The 21041-nt window shown below is 37.3% G+C and overlaps 1 protein-coding gene across 13 annotated transcripts in view; it reads left to right on the top strand.

Moving 5' to 3' along the window:
* Positions 1-21041, top strand: part of KMT2C (lysine methyltransferase 2C) — a 187840-nt gene that overhangs the window by 80963 nt on the left and 85836 nt on the right. For all 13 annotated transcript variants that reach the window (XM_059839320.1, XM_059839435.1, XM_059839379.1 and 10 more), the window contains one exon: positions 20230-20392. In XM_059839320.1, coding sequence (XP_059695303.1) covers positions 20230-20392 — 163 coding nt within the window. The remainder of the gene's footprint in view (positions 1-20229; positions 20393-21041) is intronic.

The following is a 21041-nucleotide window of genomic DNA, read 5'->3' as shown; positions in this document are numbered from 1 at the left end:
CTGCTTGCCACCAAATTTGCTTTGGGTTTGTTGTTGTTTGCTTGGTAGGGGATTTCTGTCTTCTTGGAAGTCCTTTTGGCATGAGGAACTGGTTTGTGATGTGGTCTTCAGTGCTGCATCTTTCCTTTTCTGGGAAAGTACATTTTCTTTTCCTTCTGTTCATGTAAAAATGTATATTTGAAGTGTAACCAACTTTTGATAATCCATTGGTTTAGGTCTTTTAGTTTTTGGGGAGCATTTTAGGCCTGTTCTTACCTTGAGGAACGCTTTAATTTGTAAGCTACATTCATGTTTCTCATTAGTTAGGCTGCCTATTGTTTGCAAATCTGCTTTAACTGGATATGACAGTGTTTCTTATTACTCTGTTTACCAGTTGAGATGTCCATTTGGCTTCAGTGAACTTGTGATTGCATTAGTAAAGCTTGTGTGGACATACTCCACTGACCTGTTCCAAAATGCATTTTTTTTATCCATTTTGGTTTTATTCTGGGCCCTTCTTTCCTGAAGGTTTTAAACCCAGCACTACAGAGATCTCAGAATCTGTGAATGTCTCACAAAATACCCTGCTTAGCGTGTCTTTCTTCTTCAGCTCTTTTGATTTGCTCATTGTGAAGGCCTGGCAAAGGCACCTGACCAGCTTGTTTCATGTATTTGTGTCTAGACAGTGGTGGATTCTTTGTCTTTCTTTCAAAGTCTGGGGTTTGCCATTCTTTACTATTCATGAGTGCACAAACCTGCATCTGTGAAGTGTTTGAAATCCTGTGTGTCACATTGGTTTGTGACAAGGGGCAAAGAAAAGCTGGAATATGCAGTCAGATCTGTCATGGAAGTGCCTCAGTTCATCTCATTGCTTGTCTTGCTTACCTCAGCAAGGGAGAGTCATGGCTTTTCTCAGAACTGCTTTCTAAGTTCAGGAAGCCATAAGGAAGAACTGGTGATCTCGGTGACAAACCTAGTGCCAGAGCTTTTCTCAGGATGATCCTAAGAATTCACCTCATTATCCTGGTACAGTGTGTAAGGTAGAGTTCAACACCCCAGTGTGGCAGTGCCTTCCCCCCACGACTTCAATGGCATTTCATGGGGTTTGGGAGTCACTTTGTTTCAAGGTTTGAAAGAAGACAACTCTTGAAAATATCAATGGGGGAGAGAAAAGTTCAAGTGATTTGTTTAATCCAAAACTTAACTCAATTTTTCTTGTCATTCATAAGATAAGAATAGACTGCTTTGCTCAGTATATAAGATTCACCATGGTAAAGAAGCTGTCACATTGTTAGCTTCAGGAAGATGGACTTTATTGGTGTTTCTACAGATATTTAGTGTAAGATGCAAAACCAATGTGAATTGTAGACTTAATAAGACAAACTAAGCAAAAGAATCTGATCGAACAGAAATTAGAGTTTTTTCCCTGGAAAAAATACAATAGAAATGGACAAGTGGAGTTTACAGCTTTTTCTTGTATTTTTGGTTTCAGTCTCACACTTCTGTAACTCTCCAGCCTTCTGATATTTGGAAATGTGCACTTACATTATCATGTAAAATGTAGAGACCTTTAAGGCTTACGTTTGTTCAGCTTTTAACAAGACTGGTTTCTGAGATAATGGTTCTCGTTATATTTTCAGGTATTTTTAAGTAATACTTTATAATTTTGATGTTTGTTTTGCTTGTATTGAGTAGGTGCTGTTTGTTTGTCTGCAGTCAGCTGAAGAAAAATAAAGTTTGCCAATTACCTGCCTTACATTGTCTAACCATAGCTACTCTGTATGCTACAGAGTCCCAAATAAGGTGGACTGCTTTTTGTCCCCTAGTATGTAAGTAGCTCAATTCAGAAAGTGAATTTAACTAGATAATGTATTTAAACCACTTTTGAACAAACTGAGTACAAGGGAGGAATGCAAGGGTAACTTTCCCAGCCAGCTTTCTCTTCTGATAAGATGCAGGAAGCAGTTTCCAAGTTTGGGAGAGTTTGTCAAGGACACAAAAGTCAAAGAAAACAGTGCTGGTGGAAATCAAGGAGGAGGTTCCTATCTGCTTGACGGCTGAATAGGAGAAACATGATAATAATGAAAAGTCTACTTTAAATTCTTTGCTCAAGACTTGATTTTAGTGTGATGTCTACCAAGCTAGATCAGAAAGAAATAAGTTGAGGGGAAAGATGGGGAGCATGTTTACACATCTTTTAAAACTGTCCATATTTTGAATGCATCTTCACCCCTTAATCTCAGTGCTCTTCTCATCTTGTTGAAAATTGTTTTTCATGGTGTGTGTGTTTTATTTGTGCTGCTTCAAGTTGAAAACCAGTTTGGCTAAAATGATACTTCCTTTTTAAAATGATACTTCCTTTGTTTTTTGTATGTAAGAGTATCAGCATCCTTATGTACTGGGGAGGATTGTGCCCATTTAACCACAGCAATTTTTCATTTAGTTTACTTTTTGTTGAGAAAAGCTGTGTGCGAAATGGCTTAGATGACAGAATCCTGAATGTAGGGATGGTGTTGACTTTGTGTATGTCACAGCTCAGCTGAACAGAGCATGGAGTGATGTGGGGTTTTTTCTAGATAGAGTGCAGAATTTGCAGCCCTTTGATGCTTTAAAAGCTCCCTTATTCCTTTTTCATTGTTGGAAGAATGACTAATTCTTAAATCCGGAGAAAATTGCAGGAAGAGAATGTAATATATTATAATTTATACCATTTCTAGGTAGTGTCCTCTGAATTTGCCCATTTTTCAAGGGCAAACTTTGTAACATGAAAATTAAATGAGCACCTCTGGGATTCAGGAGTCCTTTCTCAACCCCTGAGTTTTTTATGGTGCTTTTGCACACAGCAGGCACTTGGCTTCTCCTCATCTCCCTTCACTACAGCTTGGGAGGGACTACCTGGCTGCTCTTGGGACTGGCTTTTGATTTTTATCTTACTGAGTTTTTTTTTTCCTGTAGTTGCTTTTGTCCTGCAACTGAGGAAGTACTGCAGGAAGTTTTCTTCCAAAAAAACATCTACTTTTTTTTTTTTTTTTAATGGGTTGCTTTCTCTTAGAGAGCTCCAGCACAGAAAGTGCTAGAGAAAGACTGGAGAAATAGTGACATATGTGTCACCAAGAAGACACTTGCCTGTGCTTTTGGTCACTTTGGTAGTTTCATTCAATTCCTGGCGTGTTTTAGACATACTGTAACAGTTTAGCAATGAGAGTGGTGGACTGTTCAAGTTTTCCATGAATTTCTATGTTGTTATTTGGAGTTTCTCCAGAGATCTGTAGCCATTTCCCTGCTGATTGTTTTTAAAGGACCTTGCTGACTGACGGTACAACTTTAGGGATTGTTTAACGCTGTAAATTATCTTCCATGATTTACTCTGTTCCATAATAGTTTGGATTTTGGTCACTTAAAGCCAGATCCTTGTTGCCTTGAAGAATGTGAATTGTTCTTAGAGTTTACAAATGTCATCAGAAAGCCTGTGTCAGTTGTTTTATAGCTGTATTTCCCAAGTTCTGGAAAGCAGCTGTGGTATCTTAAAATTGTCATAGTTGGCTCTGATTTACATGTATAATTCTTCTGGAACACCTTTGTACACCATAAGTTATGTCAGTACAGCTTTGTTAAATCTGTTCAGGTTACAGAGCTGCCATGGGACCTCTCTGTGTTCAGGTTTTTTGTAGGTCCAGCAGTTTGAGAACAGATATTTAATACTTAGTAAGATCTACAGCTTAATTCTCATTAGCATTGTCAAGTGAACAGTGATTAAAGTATTCTTACAAGAGTGTTGCTCATGTGAGGTCACAGATTCGCAGAAAGATTTGTCTTGGAAGGGACATTAAAGATCATCCAGTTCCATGTCCCCTGCCATGGGTAGGGGCACCTTCCAGCCAGTTTGTTCAAAGCTCCATGGCTTCAAACAGAAAGAGAGTAGGTTTAGACTGGAAACAATTCTTTCCTGTGGGGGAAGGTGAGGATTGGAACAGGTGGCCCAGAGCAGCTGGGGCTACCCCATCCCTGGAAGTGTTCGAGGCTGGGTTTGATGCAGCTTTGGGCAGCCTGGTCTGGCGGAAGGTGTCCCTGCACATAGCAGGGGATTAGAGCTCTGGATGATCTTTAATGTCCCTTCTAACCCAAACCATCCTTTGACTCTGTGATTCTGTTTTTTCTTCTGCAGTGAAACATAGAACAGAAAAATGTGAATTAAGTTCTGACAGAAGAGTTTTGTTACCTATCAAAACACAGCACCTTTGAAGCTACAGACTTAAGGACTCAGCTTTCAAAACACAGTTTCTGTTTCTCGTGTTGTCTGATAAACCACATTTTCTAGAACAAAATAAATTACATTTTTCTAAATCCCTGCTGGTATTTAAGACAATGAAGTATTAGTTAAAACTGAGTAAATGTGAATTAAGAGCTTTGAGATTCTTTTCTTCTAGTACATTTTTGTAATTATATTGGCGCCTTAATTAGGGATACCTTGGGATATAATTAGACTCCATGCTTGTATGTGAATTTTTAGTGGTGTATTTAAAAGTTTGTAAGGATTACTGTAAACTAGACTGGTCTGTCTGAATAGTTATGGTCGTGAAGTAAGAGGCAGTAACATGTGGGAATTATGTGGCTTGAGTAAAGGCTCAGCATGTCTGATGATTGAAGGGATTTGGAAATAATTTTAATTTTGAATTTTCCATTTATTGAGAAAATATTTATTTACATTTTCATTCATTTTCATTTATTTTCCTAGTCATTCTGAGAATACTTTGATACTTGAGAGGTCTGGGTACATGACTGAGGGAGAGGTTGCTAATAAGGATTAATTGTTGCAATGTAATTGAGGTTTATTGAGTGAAGAGCTGGCTTGTTTTTTCTTTCCCCCCACCTTTTGTTAGATGGATTGATACTTCAGATTTGTGCTGTGTGGCATGAGATACTCTGTTATCATTAAGTAACTTCAGCCAGCCAGTGAAAAAAAATAATGACATACAAAGCTACAGTATTAAAATGAAAGTTTTTAATTAAAAACTTGTTTCTAAAATGTTCTGAGCAATATTATGTTTTTCCCCAGCCAAATTTCATTTAAAATAAATACAGATTTTTTTAAAGTAATTTTCCCATAATTAAAATTTTTATTATTAACATTCCAGTAAAGCCAGTACTGTGCTTCTGCCTGCTAAGGTCTTTGGGATTTTTACAAGTGGAAAAGTTTATTAGGAATTTGAAGAAATACTTATTTCAAGACTGTATGACACATTTCCACTTTATCCAAGAAACAAAAGATGTTCCTTTCTTTAGAGACACAAAACACTGCTCTGTTTATGTGCTAATGTACAGTAGAGTATCAGTATACCAAATATCAGCAAAGTGTTTGATTTAGAGCTTTTTCTGGGTATGGAGCTTTTTTTTAAGAGCTTTTTTTTTTTTTTTTTTATGGAGTTTGATTCTTATCAAGTGCAGATATTTAAATGTCACTTTCCAGTATCTGTAGTAGTTCCTTGTTTCATAACCTGTTACCAGTGTGATTCTGACCTGTTGCCTGGAAGAAGGAGCACATGGTCTTGTGAAACTTACTTAGCTATTGTTATTTTTTTATATTTTCTTCATCGTGTTTATTGTATTTACAAGAGGAAGGCAGGCTTTAATTTGTGAATCACAGTTCAGAGAAGAATTTGCCTTTTCACATGAAGCAGAGCAAAAGATGCACATTTTAAAACAAATTTTGAGTTTTTTCTTTTGATGTGCTTTGTCGTGAACCTTATGTGAAATAACAGCTATGTTTGTATCCCTACCTATTTGTTTCCAAGTATATGAAAAAAATACTGTGAATTTGTGTGCAGAAGAAGTGGTACTGTTAGTGCACATTGAAACTCGCTGCTTAGAGTAAAACTGTGTCTTGTTCCTTATTTGGACCATAAGAACCAAGTTCTAGAGCCTACCCTTGCCAGGGACAATGGCCAGTGGCATGGATTCCAATATATGTTTTAGGTTTAAGTAATAAACTTCTTTTCACAATGAGCCAGGATTTTTCATAAACTATCACTTCTTTCCAAATACAATTTCTCTTGCTTCCATTGCTCTGTGTCCCCTACAGTTTTGTACATCAGAACAGAAGCATGCTGACATTTCTGGCAGGTGAATCTACCTAAATGATCTTTCCCCTTATGACTGCACTTGTGGAATACAGCAGCAAATGAGAGAGGAAAATACTTGGGTTTCTTAAGCAGCACTAAGTGTCTTTCCTTAAGATGGTTTGTGTGGCTTCGTCTGAAGGGGGAAGTGTTTGATTTTTCAGCCTGATCCATTGTTTTTCTCTCTGAGAGCAGTGGTGCTTCTGGGTTACTGCTCTGGAGCCAGGAGGAAGTTCCAGGGAGCTCACCGTGGGAGCACTCCCATGACACTCAAGTGGGAAAGCAGAGTCAGCCTTAGAGTTTTCAGTGTGGGTTTTTTTCAAGCTGAATGCTTTGAAAAAGGAACCTTTCTTGAACTCCAGATGTCAGATAGGTGGGTACCAGAATTGGAAGAGAGTCTGTGGCTACAGCAACATTTCTGAGAGGATTTTGATGCTGAATAGGTGATAGGCACTGAGGGCAGGCTGAGGTGTAGGAACCAGACAAAATGGACTGGAGAACAGAAAGAGGCTGAGAAACAGCAACAGCCCAGGAGTGAAAGCTGAAGAGCCTTGCTGAGAAGCATGAAAGGGCCTGTGTTCCTGGAGGAATTTCCAGTGCAGGTTTCCTTTATTCACTAACATTCACTAAAATAATTCACTGGAAGCTCTGAAGTGAAATTGTTCAGTGTGTGTTCCAAACTGCTGAAGTGTTTTTCACAAAGACCTTTTCTTCCTTTTGCATGACTTGGGTAGAAAACACTTTTTTTCATAATGCATCGAAAGAAATCCTCTTTTTTTTTCTTCTTGTCCCCCCACTTCCCTTGATATATTTCATAAATGTTACTCTGAGCATTAAGGCAATGACATAGTAGTTCACTAACATTCCATTGCAATATTTTATAATCTGGGGGGAGGGTTATGTGTTAAAGCCAGAGAAAACCTCATGTCTGAAGAGCAAAGAAAACCCACTAAAGGAAAATCAAACTGTCTCTCCAATCAAGAATGTACCTTCTTCCTTGGTAATGTATCATTTTGCTGGTGGGACTGATCCATTTTGGAGCTTTGCGGTAGAAAATGAGAATGCAGATACTTGGGCCCTCCCTTTCTCCTGTTTTTCTGTTCTCAGCAACAATGACATAGTCCTTCAATGTCTACAAAAGAGAAAATGTCAGTGGAATGCCCCCAAAGTCTGAATGTGGAACAAGGAAACAAAATCTCCTTTTAAAATGTATAAAAATAATAATAAATTTATTTAAATAATTATGTCATTAGTATTTTCAGCAAATAAGAAAACTGGAGCTCTTTATATATTAAAAAGTCAGGAAACCATACCCATCTCTTAACCAGCATGCCAGCAGTAAGTTTATAAAAATTTACACAAGGAAGTGTGGCAGTACCACCAATCTCCTCAACTTGGTAGGTGTTTTAAATGCAGCCCCCTTTTCCAACCTCATTACCACCTCACTCATGGTTGCTTCTGATTTAAATATTTTATATTCAGTCTTTTCCATAGCTCATCTGGGGTTTTTTATTGTTGGTGTTCAAGGGTCTAATTTTGCCTTTTGTGTGATGGGTATATTTTTGAAAAAAGAGTAATCAGTCTTTTGGAGTTAATATTGGTTAGTTTCAGTCAAGGACAGGTCCTCATTATGCTTTGAGCATTATAGAAATAAAAAGGCCTCTTCAGCAGCTTTCTCCTTAATATATAGCACAGGAATAAAAAGAAAAAATACCTCAGTGGGACTAGTAGGAGTATTTGCTCAGCTGTAGCATTGTTTGCTTAGTGTTACACAACTGACTCTAATCTAGGTTTCACAGCAGTTTCCCTTTTATATAGTATTTTATTTAAGCATTTCTGTTAAATTTATCATGAATGTGAGTCACATGGGTTTTTTTGAATGAGAGCTTTACAGTCCAGACTCTTTAATGAAATTAGAATTATAAAGGGGTTCTGATTATTCCAGTCAAAAGGGTCTGAGGCTTTTTCCTGATTACTATAAATTATATTGTGGATTTTCATTTGGGATTTTCACCTATCCTCAAAAATATCTTATAAACATGCTTTAAAACTCAGGAGTACTCATATTAGTCTGTTGGCATCAGTTTGCTTTTAAGCAGTAGCCTAAAAACTGCTTCTGAGATTGGTGTACTCAGCAGCTCACAAAATCAAACCATTAGCAAAAAATAGTTTTGAACTCCCTGAAGATTTTGTTATTGACTTCCATTAGTGCAAGTTCTGTCCCAGAGTTGCAGATTGAGCATAAATATTGCAGACATCAGTATGAAGTAGTGCCATTAATGCAGGTGTCGTTGAGTGTTTTTTTAATAACATGGAGCAAATCAGGCATGAGAGAGGCATCTTAGGAATCTTCACAAATGTGGAGCAACTGCCCATCCTGTGCAAGTGCATCACATCAGTGTGAAATCAGACATTAATTGCATTAAAGCTATTTTTCCTAATAGACCACTGTTGATAGTCATTTGTTTATGTGAAAGAATTAATATTGTTTATTTTCATGTATATACTTGTCCTCCCCATTCTGCAGCTCTGACCTGGGAATAAGAAGTAGGCAGACAATAGTAGGTCTGCTGCCAATAATGAATGTGTAGGTGTTCCATGAGTCATAGTCATGATTAATTATAAAAATCCTATTAAATAACATTAATTGAAGAACTGATGAAGTGGCATGTTCTCAAAGCAGCACTTCACATGAGTATTTTTTTACCAGTGTGATTTCAGTGATATTAATGGTTTCCCTCAAAGATATCACTTTCCCCTTCAGTACATCAGGGAGGGAAAGTAGCTGTTATGAAATAAATAAATATTTATTTCTTGAAGCATCTAACTTGGGTAAAATTATTTGATACACTTTATTGCAGTGTCATGGTCTCACTTTAGATACATGTATTCAAGCTGCAATTTGGATACTTTTTAAATAAAACTGCCAGTGCTTCCCCATCTAGCCTTTCCCTTTGTACTTTTTAATTTATACTTTAATATTTCTGTTAAAAAATTTTCACCCACATTGCTTCAGTATGGAATTGTTTTGCAAAGAACTGGGACGAATGACAGAATCTGCAGAATAAATAGTCAATATGAATCTAAATACCCAATCCAACCAAATATCCAAGCAAATACTGAGGGCTTTTTTCCTTTCAATTACTGCAGGTTGTTACAGAATATTAGATGTTTTTGTGTAGTATTTCCAGGGAAATGTGTTGACAAATTATAAACCTTTAAAAGCAAATAGAGAACTTCTAGAGAAATGACACAGGAAGACAGTTCAGTTGTTATTATTATTCTTTGAGCTTTGTGAGGCAAATGCTCATTTTCCAAAATATAAATGGATTTGATACGTTCAATAAGTAGGAGTTTCAGTTATCTCAAATGTCACACCAGGTGAGGTTTTTTAATGAGAGTAACTTGAAATAGATGGCAAATCATTGGCAAGACTGTTACCATTACAAATCCATGACATCAGTATGTGCCTTGGGCACCTCCAGAATGTTTGCTTCCTGTCAGACATAAAATGCTCTGATGGATAAATCCCCCAGAAAAGGTCGGCTCTGGCAGCAATTCTTCTTGTCTGTGAAGCTGAAAGGTCAGGATGCTCAGGATTCTGGTAGGACTGGAAGCTGAGCATCTCACTAACCTGTGGTTGGACTTTCACTCCTAATTTTGAGTGAGCTTATTGTGCGTGGTGCTTCTGGAAGTTCATTTCTGTATGTGAGTGCTCTGTTACAGTCTCAGTTACCAGTTGAGTGTTTTTCAGCCTTTTCTGAACTACTTTAATTGAAATAAATCAATTTTGTGGTAAACCATCTCTTACCTTATGGGTGTTTTAAGTAAAATACTCATCCTAGTACTGTGACAGAATTGTTATCTTAACACTGTCACAGCATTAGGATGTCATCTGATGCAGAGATTTTGATGCCATCAGATAAAATTGGTTTTAGAAAACAGTGCAATCATCTTGATTGTTTTAAACATCTGAACAGCTCTCTAATACTATTGGACTGCTGACATGAATTAGCTGAGCAGCCTGTGTCTCTTGAGGAGTTTATTTGTAGATGATGATGATTAAGCCCAGGAATCTCAGTGAAGTGGACTCTCCACTGTGTCAGTGTGGGGACAGTCTGTGTTTAGGGCTTGTGACCTTACAGCCTGGTCTGTGTGGAAGATGCCCTGTCCAGAGCATAACACAGAGTCCACAATAGAGCTCTCAGAATCTCAGACTGGCTCCTGCTCTCTCCAGGCACCACATCTTTTGTTGACCCAAATTGTTTCCCCTTCACTAGCTCTGATGTATTATTCATGTTATTTCAATGTGGTTTTACTTTTGATAAAGGAATGGGATTTCCCCATTTGACTGTAAACATGGTGAGAAGCTTTTAGGACATTATTCCAGCCCTAGTTTAGCTGTAACCAGCTTAAATATAAATATCAAAACCTCCTTGTCCTGTCATTAGAGATTAAGGAAAAGCCTTATGAAGAAGTAGAACTGTGCTTGGTTTGACTTTGTGCCACAAATGAAACAGAAGCTTCATTTAATTGTTTGTACCTTTGCACGTAACAATGTTAAAACACAGAATCTTGTAGTGGAGAAAAATCAGTTTAATGTTAGAGACCAAGTAGGAATTGGTGCTGGAACAGAAGAAAATATGTACATTTACTAAGGGAATCTGTGACATATAAAGCATAACACTAATCTCTGGCAGTTCTTTTCCATTTGATGGCACTAACATTTCTATAATTAAGAGCAATGGAATTATTTAGAGGAAAACTGTGTTATAAACCATTCTTTTTTTAATTGAACAGCTGTAATTTCTACCAATGGAGCAAACTATATTATAAGAAAATGATTATTAGTTTAAAATGCAAAGTTAAATGAATGCAAAATTAACAAACAGATGGTGAAGAATTATTGTGCTTTATTTTACTCCTGGGTAAAAGGGCTCATGCAGGATTGTAAAAATGTCATCACACTTCGTAAACCTGAAAGCAAACAGAATTTGCAGTTGTGCACATCTGTTTTGGGACACTGCTAGAGGGTTAGAAGAATCAATGTTGTTTTCAAATAAGGATATTCATCAAAAGGATATCATTTACTTAACAGTTATGGCTTCTGCTAAGCATCAGACTTAATGTTCTGTGGAATTCATTACAAAATTTGGCAGCTTTTTTGTTCACAAGCTACTGAGGCAGCATTCTGCAAAACTGAAACAAACAGCCCTTTCTTACCCTCACCTCCCTGAAGCCCAGTTGAATAACCTGCTTCAATATTTGACCAGTTATTTTAGTGTTTTAAATTCTGTGTCAAGATGTTGCACTTCACAATGCTTGCCCAAGGAATACCAGTGAAGGAACAGGATGAAAAGACATGGGCTTGCTTATTTATTTCAGTGGCTAGTGAGTTAAATAATTATATAATATTTGGAATACCGTGTCTTGGGAGAAGCAATGGGACAAATACATATAAGTGACTAATTTAGTCAAGTTGAAAAAAAAAAAAGCTAAAAGCCCTAGCCAGATAAAACATGTCAAGTTTTTATTAGGCAAGAAATGATACTAATGTTCAAGCTGGTAGTTTCCAAGTATGCCACCTAATTGCTTTGTTTGAGCTCAATTTACAGAAATTAGTGAACTGAAGATGTAGGATTTTGTTTACGATGACTTTGTGCCATTTGGAGAGTGCAATTTAGGAACAGCCAAGGAAATAGGAATTATGAACAATAAGGTACTGATTGCAGTCAGTGGGGAAGGAATACTAAGGAGGTGCTCACTAATGAGGAAGGTATTAAAGGCAGGAAATTCTTGCATTTTTTTTATGTCTCTACATAATCCAGAGTTTCTTGTCACTCCATCCCTTCTATTACCTTGTAAATTATATGTATCATTGAGTGAATATAGTGACTGTGGCTGACATTACTTTCTGTTAAATCAGGGTAATGTATCTTCAAAATCTTTTTTAAAAGAGTGCCTTATTAAGACAATAAAATGAAAACACAAAGTAAGGCCATGTCAGAAGACAAGTTGTCTGCACACAGTTTGTGTCCTTTGCACACAATTAATGTCTTTTGTGCCTTGGCCTGATTTTGCATCTTTAATTGTATGATCACATGCAGAACAGTTTGTGCCTAGTTCAGTCCACAGGATGGACATTGCTGCCTTAGTATAAAGCTCTTCAATATTCCATTTTTTTCATTATTGTTTCGTGTGTAGGTATGTAGACTATGCAGATACTGCTGAAAAGAAAGATTTCCTCATTTCTGCATGGTTTTTTCAATAATGTTTTTACTGTAATGAACATGTGAATAACATGTCTGTAAAATTTTTTTAATAGCAGATTTATATGGCCTTGTTATGTGTCTTAGGCTACGTTTTCCCCCAGAGAAGTTGAATTTATTTATATCTGCTAATTTGGATGGCAAATTGAAGGAGTTTCAAAAATACTCAGACTTAGTTAAAAAGGTTGCACTGATATTGCAGTTCTTCCTTCACTCTGGTGCAGTTGTGAGTGCATAATCTATGTAGAAATTAAGGCTGAATTTTTACAGGGCAAAGAAAACTCCAGGCTTTTAAAAGTAAGATTAAGAACTAAAAAAAAACTAAGAAAAATTGTACTTAGTGCTCTGCCCAGTATCATCAAGGAGCTTCATGGAAGAAATGAAACTACAACTCTTCTGCAGGCCATAGCTCTGTTGCAATAACTTAAGTGTTTTTCTTCTCCCACAAGCCATCCACAACCTTTTCCAATATTTCTTTTATTTCTCTCTGTAAATCAAGCACAGTCTCACAGGTAACAGGTTTCATTAAGTCAGTGACTCCTCTTAAAAGATCAATTTTATGCACAAAATCCACGTTTGATCTGTAATGCTCCTTGTGTTTTAGTGTACACACATGTGTGCGTGTCTGCCCATTCCTTTATCTATGTCTCCATGTCTTGTGTTGCCTTGTATTTGTCTGCCTGTATCATTTCCTTTTGTCAGGGAGAAAAGGAAGAGGCAGACCTCCCAAACTGCAGGTTTAAAGCCTTTGTGGCTACATAAGAATGCTGCTATTTGAGCTGACTGGGTGATAGTGATACAGCATTGGGTGTCAGAGAGCAGTGTACTTTTCCTCCTTGTAATCTTCATCCAATTTCAGTTTTCTCAGACTTCTGACTTTTTGTTCAGGTTGATGTTTTTAGCCACTTCCACTCTTCATCTCTCCTTAACATTTCTCATCCCTGTTGTCTGGGTTCTTTCTGAGATGTGTCCCATCACCATTTCCTGAGTCTTAGCACCAAGTTCCCTTAAGGACTTTATCCAATTTGAGTGCCCAGGTTTGATTAATTGGCCCTTTAAGTGTTATCCCTGCCCCTCCTCAGCTTCCATCTCCATCTATGGTTTCTCCTCCCAGTCTCATCAGATTCTTTCACACGGTGAATCCTTTTTGTCTCTTGGCTTCTTACTTGTCCATCTCCCTGTGTGCTGGATTCCTATTCCCCAGATGATTAAGTGACAGTAGTATCAGGATCCTTAGGGATGTCTGCTTTCCATTCCGGGGGCTTTTTGTGCTTAGGCTTAGAGTATTTATTACAGACTTGTTTCCCTCTAATCCTTGTCAGACTGAAGGAACCTTTGCAGGAGGTACATGATGTCCAGTCAGTGCTAGAAATTGGAGAGGATCAGTCATGATCAATGAGAGTAGGTTTTTCTGTGATTTCACTGACAAACTTGTGGAAGTGTTTTACATTAAAAAAAAGGAGATAGTTTTCTCAAGCTTGGTCACATCTGGATAGATCTGCAGGGAAGGAGCAGAAGTTGCATCCCCCACTCTAAAACTCATGACAAATTACAAGTCCCATGAATGAGGTTGTTTTTAAGATGAACGAAATGCTTTTGTTAATTACTTTCCTGTTGTCAGAAAAGGCTGGAAAGTTTTGTCTAAGTGTTCCAAAAATATATAAGAGAATTTAGAGATGTGTTTGAGAAGTTTACCCCCACTCCTTATTGTTCAGAAAACTTGCAAAAATAGAAGAGGATTTATATGAAAGTATTTTTAAACAGTCTCCATTCACGTCCCTTCTTTGATACTGCAATGCTGACAAAAACTTTGGTGTGGACTTGGCTGTGGTACAGTAAAGAACTTGTGTCAACACAGGACAGCTCAAGACTCTTATCTAAATTTTGACAACCCTGTGAATGTACCTGCCTCTGAGCTGTGTTCAAATTCCAGCTGCAGGCAGTGGAGATCTGGCCAGTGTTGTCAATGGAGCCTGAAAATGGTGACCCATTGTTTGGCCAACTGAATGGCCATGCAGTAAATTCCATACAATGACTATGCCTTATTAAATATAATGAAGTTTGGATGCCCTCATCAAGTCTTGTGTTCTCTGGAAGCTCAGTGTGACTGGATGAGCAGTAAATTCTCCTTTTACTTTAAAAACTGTTATAAATGTACTTATGGCATAACCTATAGAATGGTTGAGCTACTTCAGAATGCATATATATGATTTAGGAGTTTAGGAGCTGTGCTGGGTTTGACAGAAAATTGACTTCATCCCAGTATGTTCTGCAATGACCAGTAACAGATGCCTAGAGATGATCATTAAACAACAAGCATGTAGCAATGTTTCCCTCAATTATTTTTTCTCAAGCCTCCCAACAATTTGTGGCTCAGCCCATGCTCTGCCAACACAAAGAAATGTCTACACACACTTCTTAAGACCTTCTGAGCATGAATCAAATGGAACTGGCACAATAGTCTGTTTTCTGAGCCTGCCAAAAAGCAGCCTCAAACCAAAGCTGATGATTTTTGTTCTTGCCTTGTTTGTCCTGGAGTTGCTGATGCTGAAGCCTAATAACCACAGTTTAAATTACATTAAACATTATTGACCTTCTTGTTGTTGACAGTCTAACTAAACAACAGGCTCATGTGTGCTCTTCTGCCATGGTGGATATTAGATGGGAATTAAGGGAGTTGATAGCTGTGGAAAAGCTTAGCCTCACTCAAAACATTTACATTATCCTAACTCTTGCAGAAAGCGAGGAGGTGATTAAAAAAACCCCCTTTTTCTTCATGAAAGTGCGAAAAAAGCAGCAAAGGCAGAGCCTGTGAAGGAAATCATATCCATGCAGTTATTCTGCTAGCTTATGTAATGATGAGTAAAACACAGCTCTGAGGCACCCAAACCCTTCCGTGGAGCTTCTGAATAAACAGGGTTTGGGAACATTTCAGGTTATATGAGGAAGAATTTGTGTGCAATAAAGTTTGTATGTTTTCTCCTCCCTATTTCAGGTTTCAAATAAAAAAATGGTATCTTACTTAGCAAACTTGATTCTTGCAAATTTTTAACCTGTTCACCACTATTACAAAAAACACCCCTCCAAAACTTGAATGCTTTTTTTCTCTGAATTCTTAAATGCTTTAATAGCAACCCAATTTATTTAATGTACTTTTTAATGAAGGTGAAAAAGAGATGCAACTGGTGTGAGTGAGAAACAAAGTAGTGACTTGTAGAGAGCCTGAAATCTCCACACATAAAGGGATTTCTGCTTTCTGCCTTGATTGCATGTGTTGAGTCACTTTGTTAAGGTTTGAGGAAAAGGAGTAACTGATCTCCGATTGACTTGCTTGTTACAAATTGAAGTCATTTCCAAATTTGTGACATGAGTCATATAAAATTAAAAAGCTAGAAGGTAATTTCCAGTACTCCTGGAAAGGTGTTCTGTTTAGTACTTCTAATTAGTAGTTCAGTCAAAAGCCATTAATTGTTTTTATGTTGCCATTTTACTGCATTGTGCTCTTTAGTGCTTTATGGTCCTTAAACCAGTGTATTTGACATGAGAGGTGCTAATGGTCATTAGTGTCTGCAAGCAATATAAAGCTCTTTCTAGATGATGGAGTAACCAATGAAGATTATCAGAACCACCACAGAACATACTTCACTAATCACTGTTTACATAAAAATTTCTTCATGCTCTCATTAATGACAGGTTGTTAAGGTCCGGTTCTCTTCAGTCACAGGTTTGGGGGGGGACAGCATTTCCCTATAGCTAACTGTTTGAAATTTGCTCTTACAGGTAATACATTAAATTGTTTAACCAAGGACAGATGGCTTGTGTGTATTTTTGGTACACTATCATAAAATTAAAAGTTCTTATTGTTCTCATAGGTTGTGTCACCTGATCTTTTTTAAAGAAAAAGTTCGTAATCAGTGAAAAACTTGTCATTTTCTCAAGAACATTTTGCAATTCATAGTACTAACATTTAGGTTTAGGACACTAATCAAGTTGCAAAGTACTTACTCAAAGACTGTATTTTAGCCTTTCTTTAATATCTGCCTTCTAAGGGTTGTTACTTGTCTGGTTGCTGAGACAGTAGTACTATAAAGTAATTTTAAGGGGAATAAAATAATGATAAAACATGACCTCTGATTAGTTCTTGGTACTATCTGGATAAACTCTTATGTTGTCTTTTTATAATTTGAAGAGGATTTTGGAGTACTCTAAAGTATGGAGCAGCAGGAAGGTTGGAAAAACGTAAACAAAAAGCTGCTGCTCTTGTCACCATTTTCCACTTTGGCCATCTGTTTCCAGTAAAACCAGTAGGATTTGTGACATCAGCTGACCTAACCGAGGCAGAATTAACATTTTTGTTCAGCTGGTTTTGGTGCAGTTACAGTTGTAGCAAGGAGGTTTTTGAGTTTTTGTCTTCCTGGAAATCTTCTGTGTGGTTTCTGCCACTCTTTATTTCATGGAGGATGTTCTCCCATAGAGCTAGAATACAGAGAAGGTGATTGATCAGGTTTTGTTTTCTATTGGTTCACTTAGTTCTTCTTCTTCCACTGTATTTGTACAACAATGTCATATTTGAGCCAGTGGGATTAGTTAATAAAGGGAATTTTGAAATCAAATTTTAAAGATGGCATAGCTTTTGCTTTTAAAAATCAGTTCCTTCTGTCTGAAAAGGCAGATGTAACAAACAAAAGGTCAAAATTATCAAGTAGAAAGAGGAGTGGATAGTTTTAAATGATGGAAATCACAGTAGTAAGAAGTAGCACAGGTAGGGATGGACTCAGAGCTTTCTTGCAATGGACAAGTGCACAAGGAATTTGCTGAAGGGAACAGTTGGTAACCACTGAAGGACTTCCTGAGTAGGAAAATAGTCTTCTAGCTCTGCTTTAGTTTATTTCCTTGAGTGTACTATGAATAAGTAATAAACTATCTCTCCAGCTTTCTGACACCTTGTAAAGTTGGGGTTTTTTTCCTGTAGAATGGGAATGTAAAATTATTTGATCCATAAACAAAACAGTGTTTGTCTTGCCTTGACAGATTACCATTTTCCAATAGCTGCCCTTCAAAGTCAGCTTCCCCCCCCTTTCCCATAACACCTTATTTTGTGCTCATTCTAATGAAACTGGAGACTCCAGCCTGTCCCTGCCTCTGGTACTGTCCTCATATGGGCATGCATCTCATGGGCAGCATGATTTATTGCTTCATTCCATCTCCTGCTGTCATGGTGCCATATTTTAGCAGTAGTAAAGTAGTATTTGTTACTGATTTTATTTAGCAGAGATTTTAATATTTTTGTTTCATTTAATACATTTCTGCTGTTCTTTTGGGGTCATAGCATGGGGCCTGGCTTCAGAGGAGTGTTGGCTTCTAGTGCTGGAAAAGTAACTCTTCTCACCAACATCTGCTGCCAAAAAAATCCCTTTGGGCATTAGTTTTTTCAGACTGCTTTATCTCTCTTACAAATTCAGCAAATGTTGATATTCTGTGCCTTTTATTTGCTTCAGATGATACATACCAAGTTGTTTTCAAAGTGTGTTTCACTTATCTGCCAAATGCTTTTCATTGCCAATGCAGTTTAGCAGATGGGTTTGAAGGGTTCAATTACATGTAACTTGGGCTTCCATTTTTCTTCCAGCATCTTTATGTGGTTCCTGAAACTACCATCAACATTTTTCAAGGTTTTTTAGTAATCCTGTAGTTTCCTAATTTTCAAGAATTTCTTCATTTATTCATAGAGCATTTGGGAAAAGTTGCATTCTGATTTTGTAGTTGATACGTACCATGGTTGATTGGTGGTCTTGAAAAACAGATGTGGTATTTAAAAATGCCATTTATATTGCTATTTTATTCCATTATTCCTAGCTTTTAATAAAAGTTGGATTATTTAAGTGCTTGCAGTTCTTTCATAATTTTCTTTTCCTGATTAAATAGCTACTAAGGGTCAATGATGGGATCCAGCAAAGTCTTGTTGAAGACTTTTTTGAGGGATACATTTTGGACCTTAGCTCCTCCCAAGTTCCCCTTCCTATTTTTTTTTTTTTTTTTTGTACTGAGTAAAATCTTTGAAAAATGTGTGGCCTGTTAGAGTTGTGTCTAGAGTTGGTCCATCTCCATAGATTTTCAGAACATCAAGGACAAAACAGGTTCTGTGTGGCTCAGAGTGGAGCTGCAGTTCTTGTTGTTGGAGGCTTTGAGCTGTATTTTCATGGGTTTACATCTAAGTTCAGGATTTACCTTGTGCAGCATCCTCAGCAAGTGCTCATTGAAGGTATCATTTCCTAAAAGGGGTTTCTTGCAGGATTTTGGTTTTGTTGGCAGTCCATAAATGTAATTACCATTGCTGCTGCCTTGCTCTCCTTCAAGAGCTCCATGCTATTATTTGCTTATCTTGTTCCCTCTCCTCTCCTCTGCATTTCAGCTGGTAAAGTAACAGGATGCACCTTACCTGCACTGTCAGCAAGTGTTAGACATAGGTAGAGGTGAGATGTCCTGCAAGTCGCAGGACAGACTAAGCATTGTAGCCCACAAATTTGGCAATAGTTCTCCACGGTGATCCCCTTTAATTTCTTTGCCAGAGCATTTTCTCTCTTTACACTGCACTTCTATTTAGCATACACTAATATTTTTTCTGTCTGTTGTCCATGAGTTGTAGTGCAGGCAGATATTTTTCTGAAGATGTTCATTTCATCTGGTTTTAAAGAATATCAAGGTAGCTGTTGACACAGCTTTGTGATTTGTATTTTCATGTGGACTGGTTTTGATATCTGTGGACTTGTAGTAGCCCTATTTCATGTTTCATGCCTAATTTCATGCCAGGCTTTGAAACAGAGAAGAATTATGGAAATAAATAATGTCTGTATTCTAAGAATTAAGCAGATGCAGTACATAACTTTTCTTTGATTTGGTTTATGTTTGTATTTGGATGTTACTTGACTCTTCGGCTAGTAATCAAACACGCCAGTGTTAGTGTTGTATTTTTCTTGTGAAAAATGAGAGTCCCTGAGCTCAGTTGTTGCTGTATATTATGTATGCCTTCCTGTGAGCTGCTGACCTGTTTTTTCTTAAGTTTACTCAAAATCTTACGGTGTTGTGCCTTAAAAATTATTGTTGCCTTGGTGAAAAAGTGCAAAAGGATGTTACAGTGCTTCAGGGACTGTAATGAATCTGAGGAAGAAAAAAGACTGATTAACTGAATCAGAAAGGTGTGGGTGATTTTTTACAAGCAGACTGATAGACTCTGCTCTCTCTTGACTGGAGAACTGGAGGATTGTTGCGTAGTTCTTTCTGAGAAAATATTCCTCTGGTGTCTAATAATAATTGTGCTTATTTATGACTTCTCAAAGTTTGGTGGTGATATTTGTGTAGTCTTGAAAGGCAAGATGAGAAGAAAGTGCAAGGTTATGTAATGCATTATCGTCCCAGAGAGAATTGTATAATGCCAGTAAGATTTTTGGGAGAACATCATACTTGAGTTCCATTTGCATTTCTGATTACAGTGTCTGTGGTTTTACATTACAGCTTACAGAGCCATGTGGTTTTTAGTCATAACCTATTGACAGCATGGTGTAATCTGCCTTTATTTTCAGAATAAGTCTCCAAGCCCCATTACTGAAGGCATAGCTCGGTTAGATAGCATAGAATGAAAATCCTTTTCTGTGACAAGAAGAATCTTAATTGTCAGAGTGCGTTTAGAGCACGCTGTGTTTGGGAATGCCACTGAAAGACAGCACTACTCGCTAGTTTCCTTCTCAGTGTTCACTACCTCCTACTGGCCAAGGTGTTCATCTGCTAAATGAAGAGGGAGAACAGATCTGGCTAAAAAAATGAAAGAAAAAGGAATTTTTAAATGACTTGTTTTGTTTGTTTTTCAGCGATGTGCATTTTGTAAGCACCTTGGAGCCACTATCAAATGCTGTGAAGAGAAATGTACCCAGATGTACCATTACCCCTGTGCTGCTGGAGCAGGCACATTTCAGGATTTCAGTAACTTGTCCCTCCTTTGTCCAGACCACATTGATCAGGCTCCTGAAAGATGTAAGTACACAGTGTTCAAATGACACAATTAGTACCAGGTTTTATGAAAACTAGACTGTCATAGGATCAGCTTAAGAATGCATTTGTTTAGATGCACTGTCACAGTTCACATACCCAAGAATTCATGTGTGTTCAGGGATAAAAAATATGTGAGTTCATACTCTTCTGTTTTTAAAGACCAGCAGTCCTGCACAGCAAAGTGTTTTCCTTTTAATGACAGAACAAGGAAGAGGTTTACTGGTAAGGCTTGTCTTCTGTCAGGTTCTAGTTCAAATTAATAGACTTGCTTGTCCTAACTCAAGTTAGGACAACCTTCTTGCAAACACTTCAGGTAAATAAGAGATTTAGATCTGTTAGGAGCTTTTTTTGTACTTGTTTCATGGAGGGGTTGGTTCCAAAGCTTTCAGCTTTATCTCAAGGATAATAAAACTGTTTCTTTTGTAAGACTTCATTAAGGTTTAAGATGAATTTACTTTTGTTATGAGAAGACTAGTTGAGAAAATTGAATTAAAGTAGTAGCTATTAAATATATTAATTAAATTTGAATTTCATAAGAATGGTCAAGTTTTGTATGCACAAATTTTTTGGGTTTGTTAGATAGTTCATAATTTTGAACAAAATAGTAATTGAAAAAAATACTTATTTTTAG

The sequence above is a fragment of the Haemorhous mexicanus genome, chromosome 1, assembly GCF_027477595.1.
Source record: "Haemorhous mexicanus isolate bHaeMex1 chromosome 1, bHaeMex1.pri, whole genome shotgun sequence".
NCBI classification, from domain to species: Eukaryota; Metazoa; Chordata; class Aves; order Passeriformes; family Fringillidae; genus Haemorhous; species Haemorhous mexicanus.
This window is presented reverse-complemented; position numbering and strand designations above follow the sequence as displayed.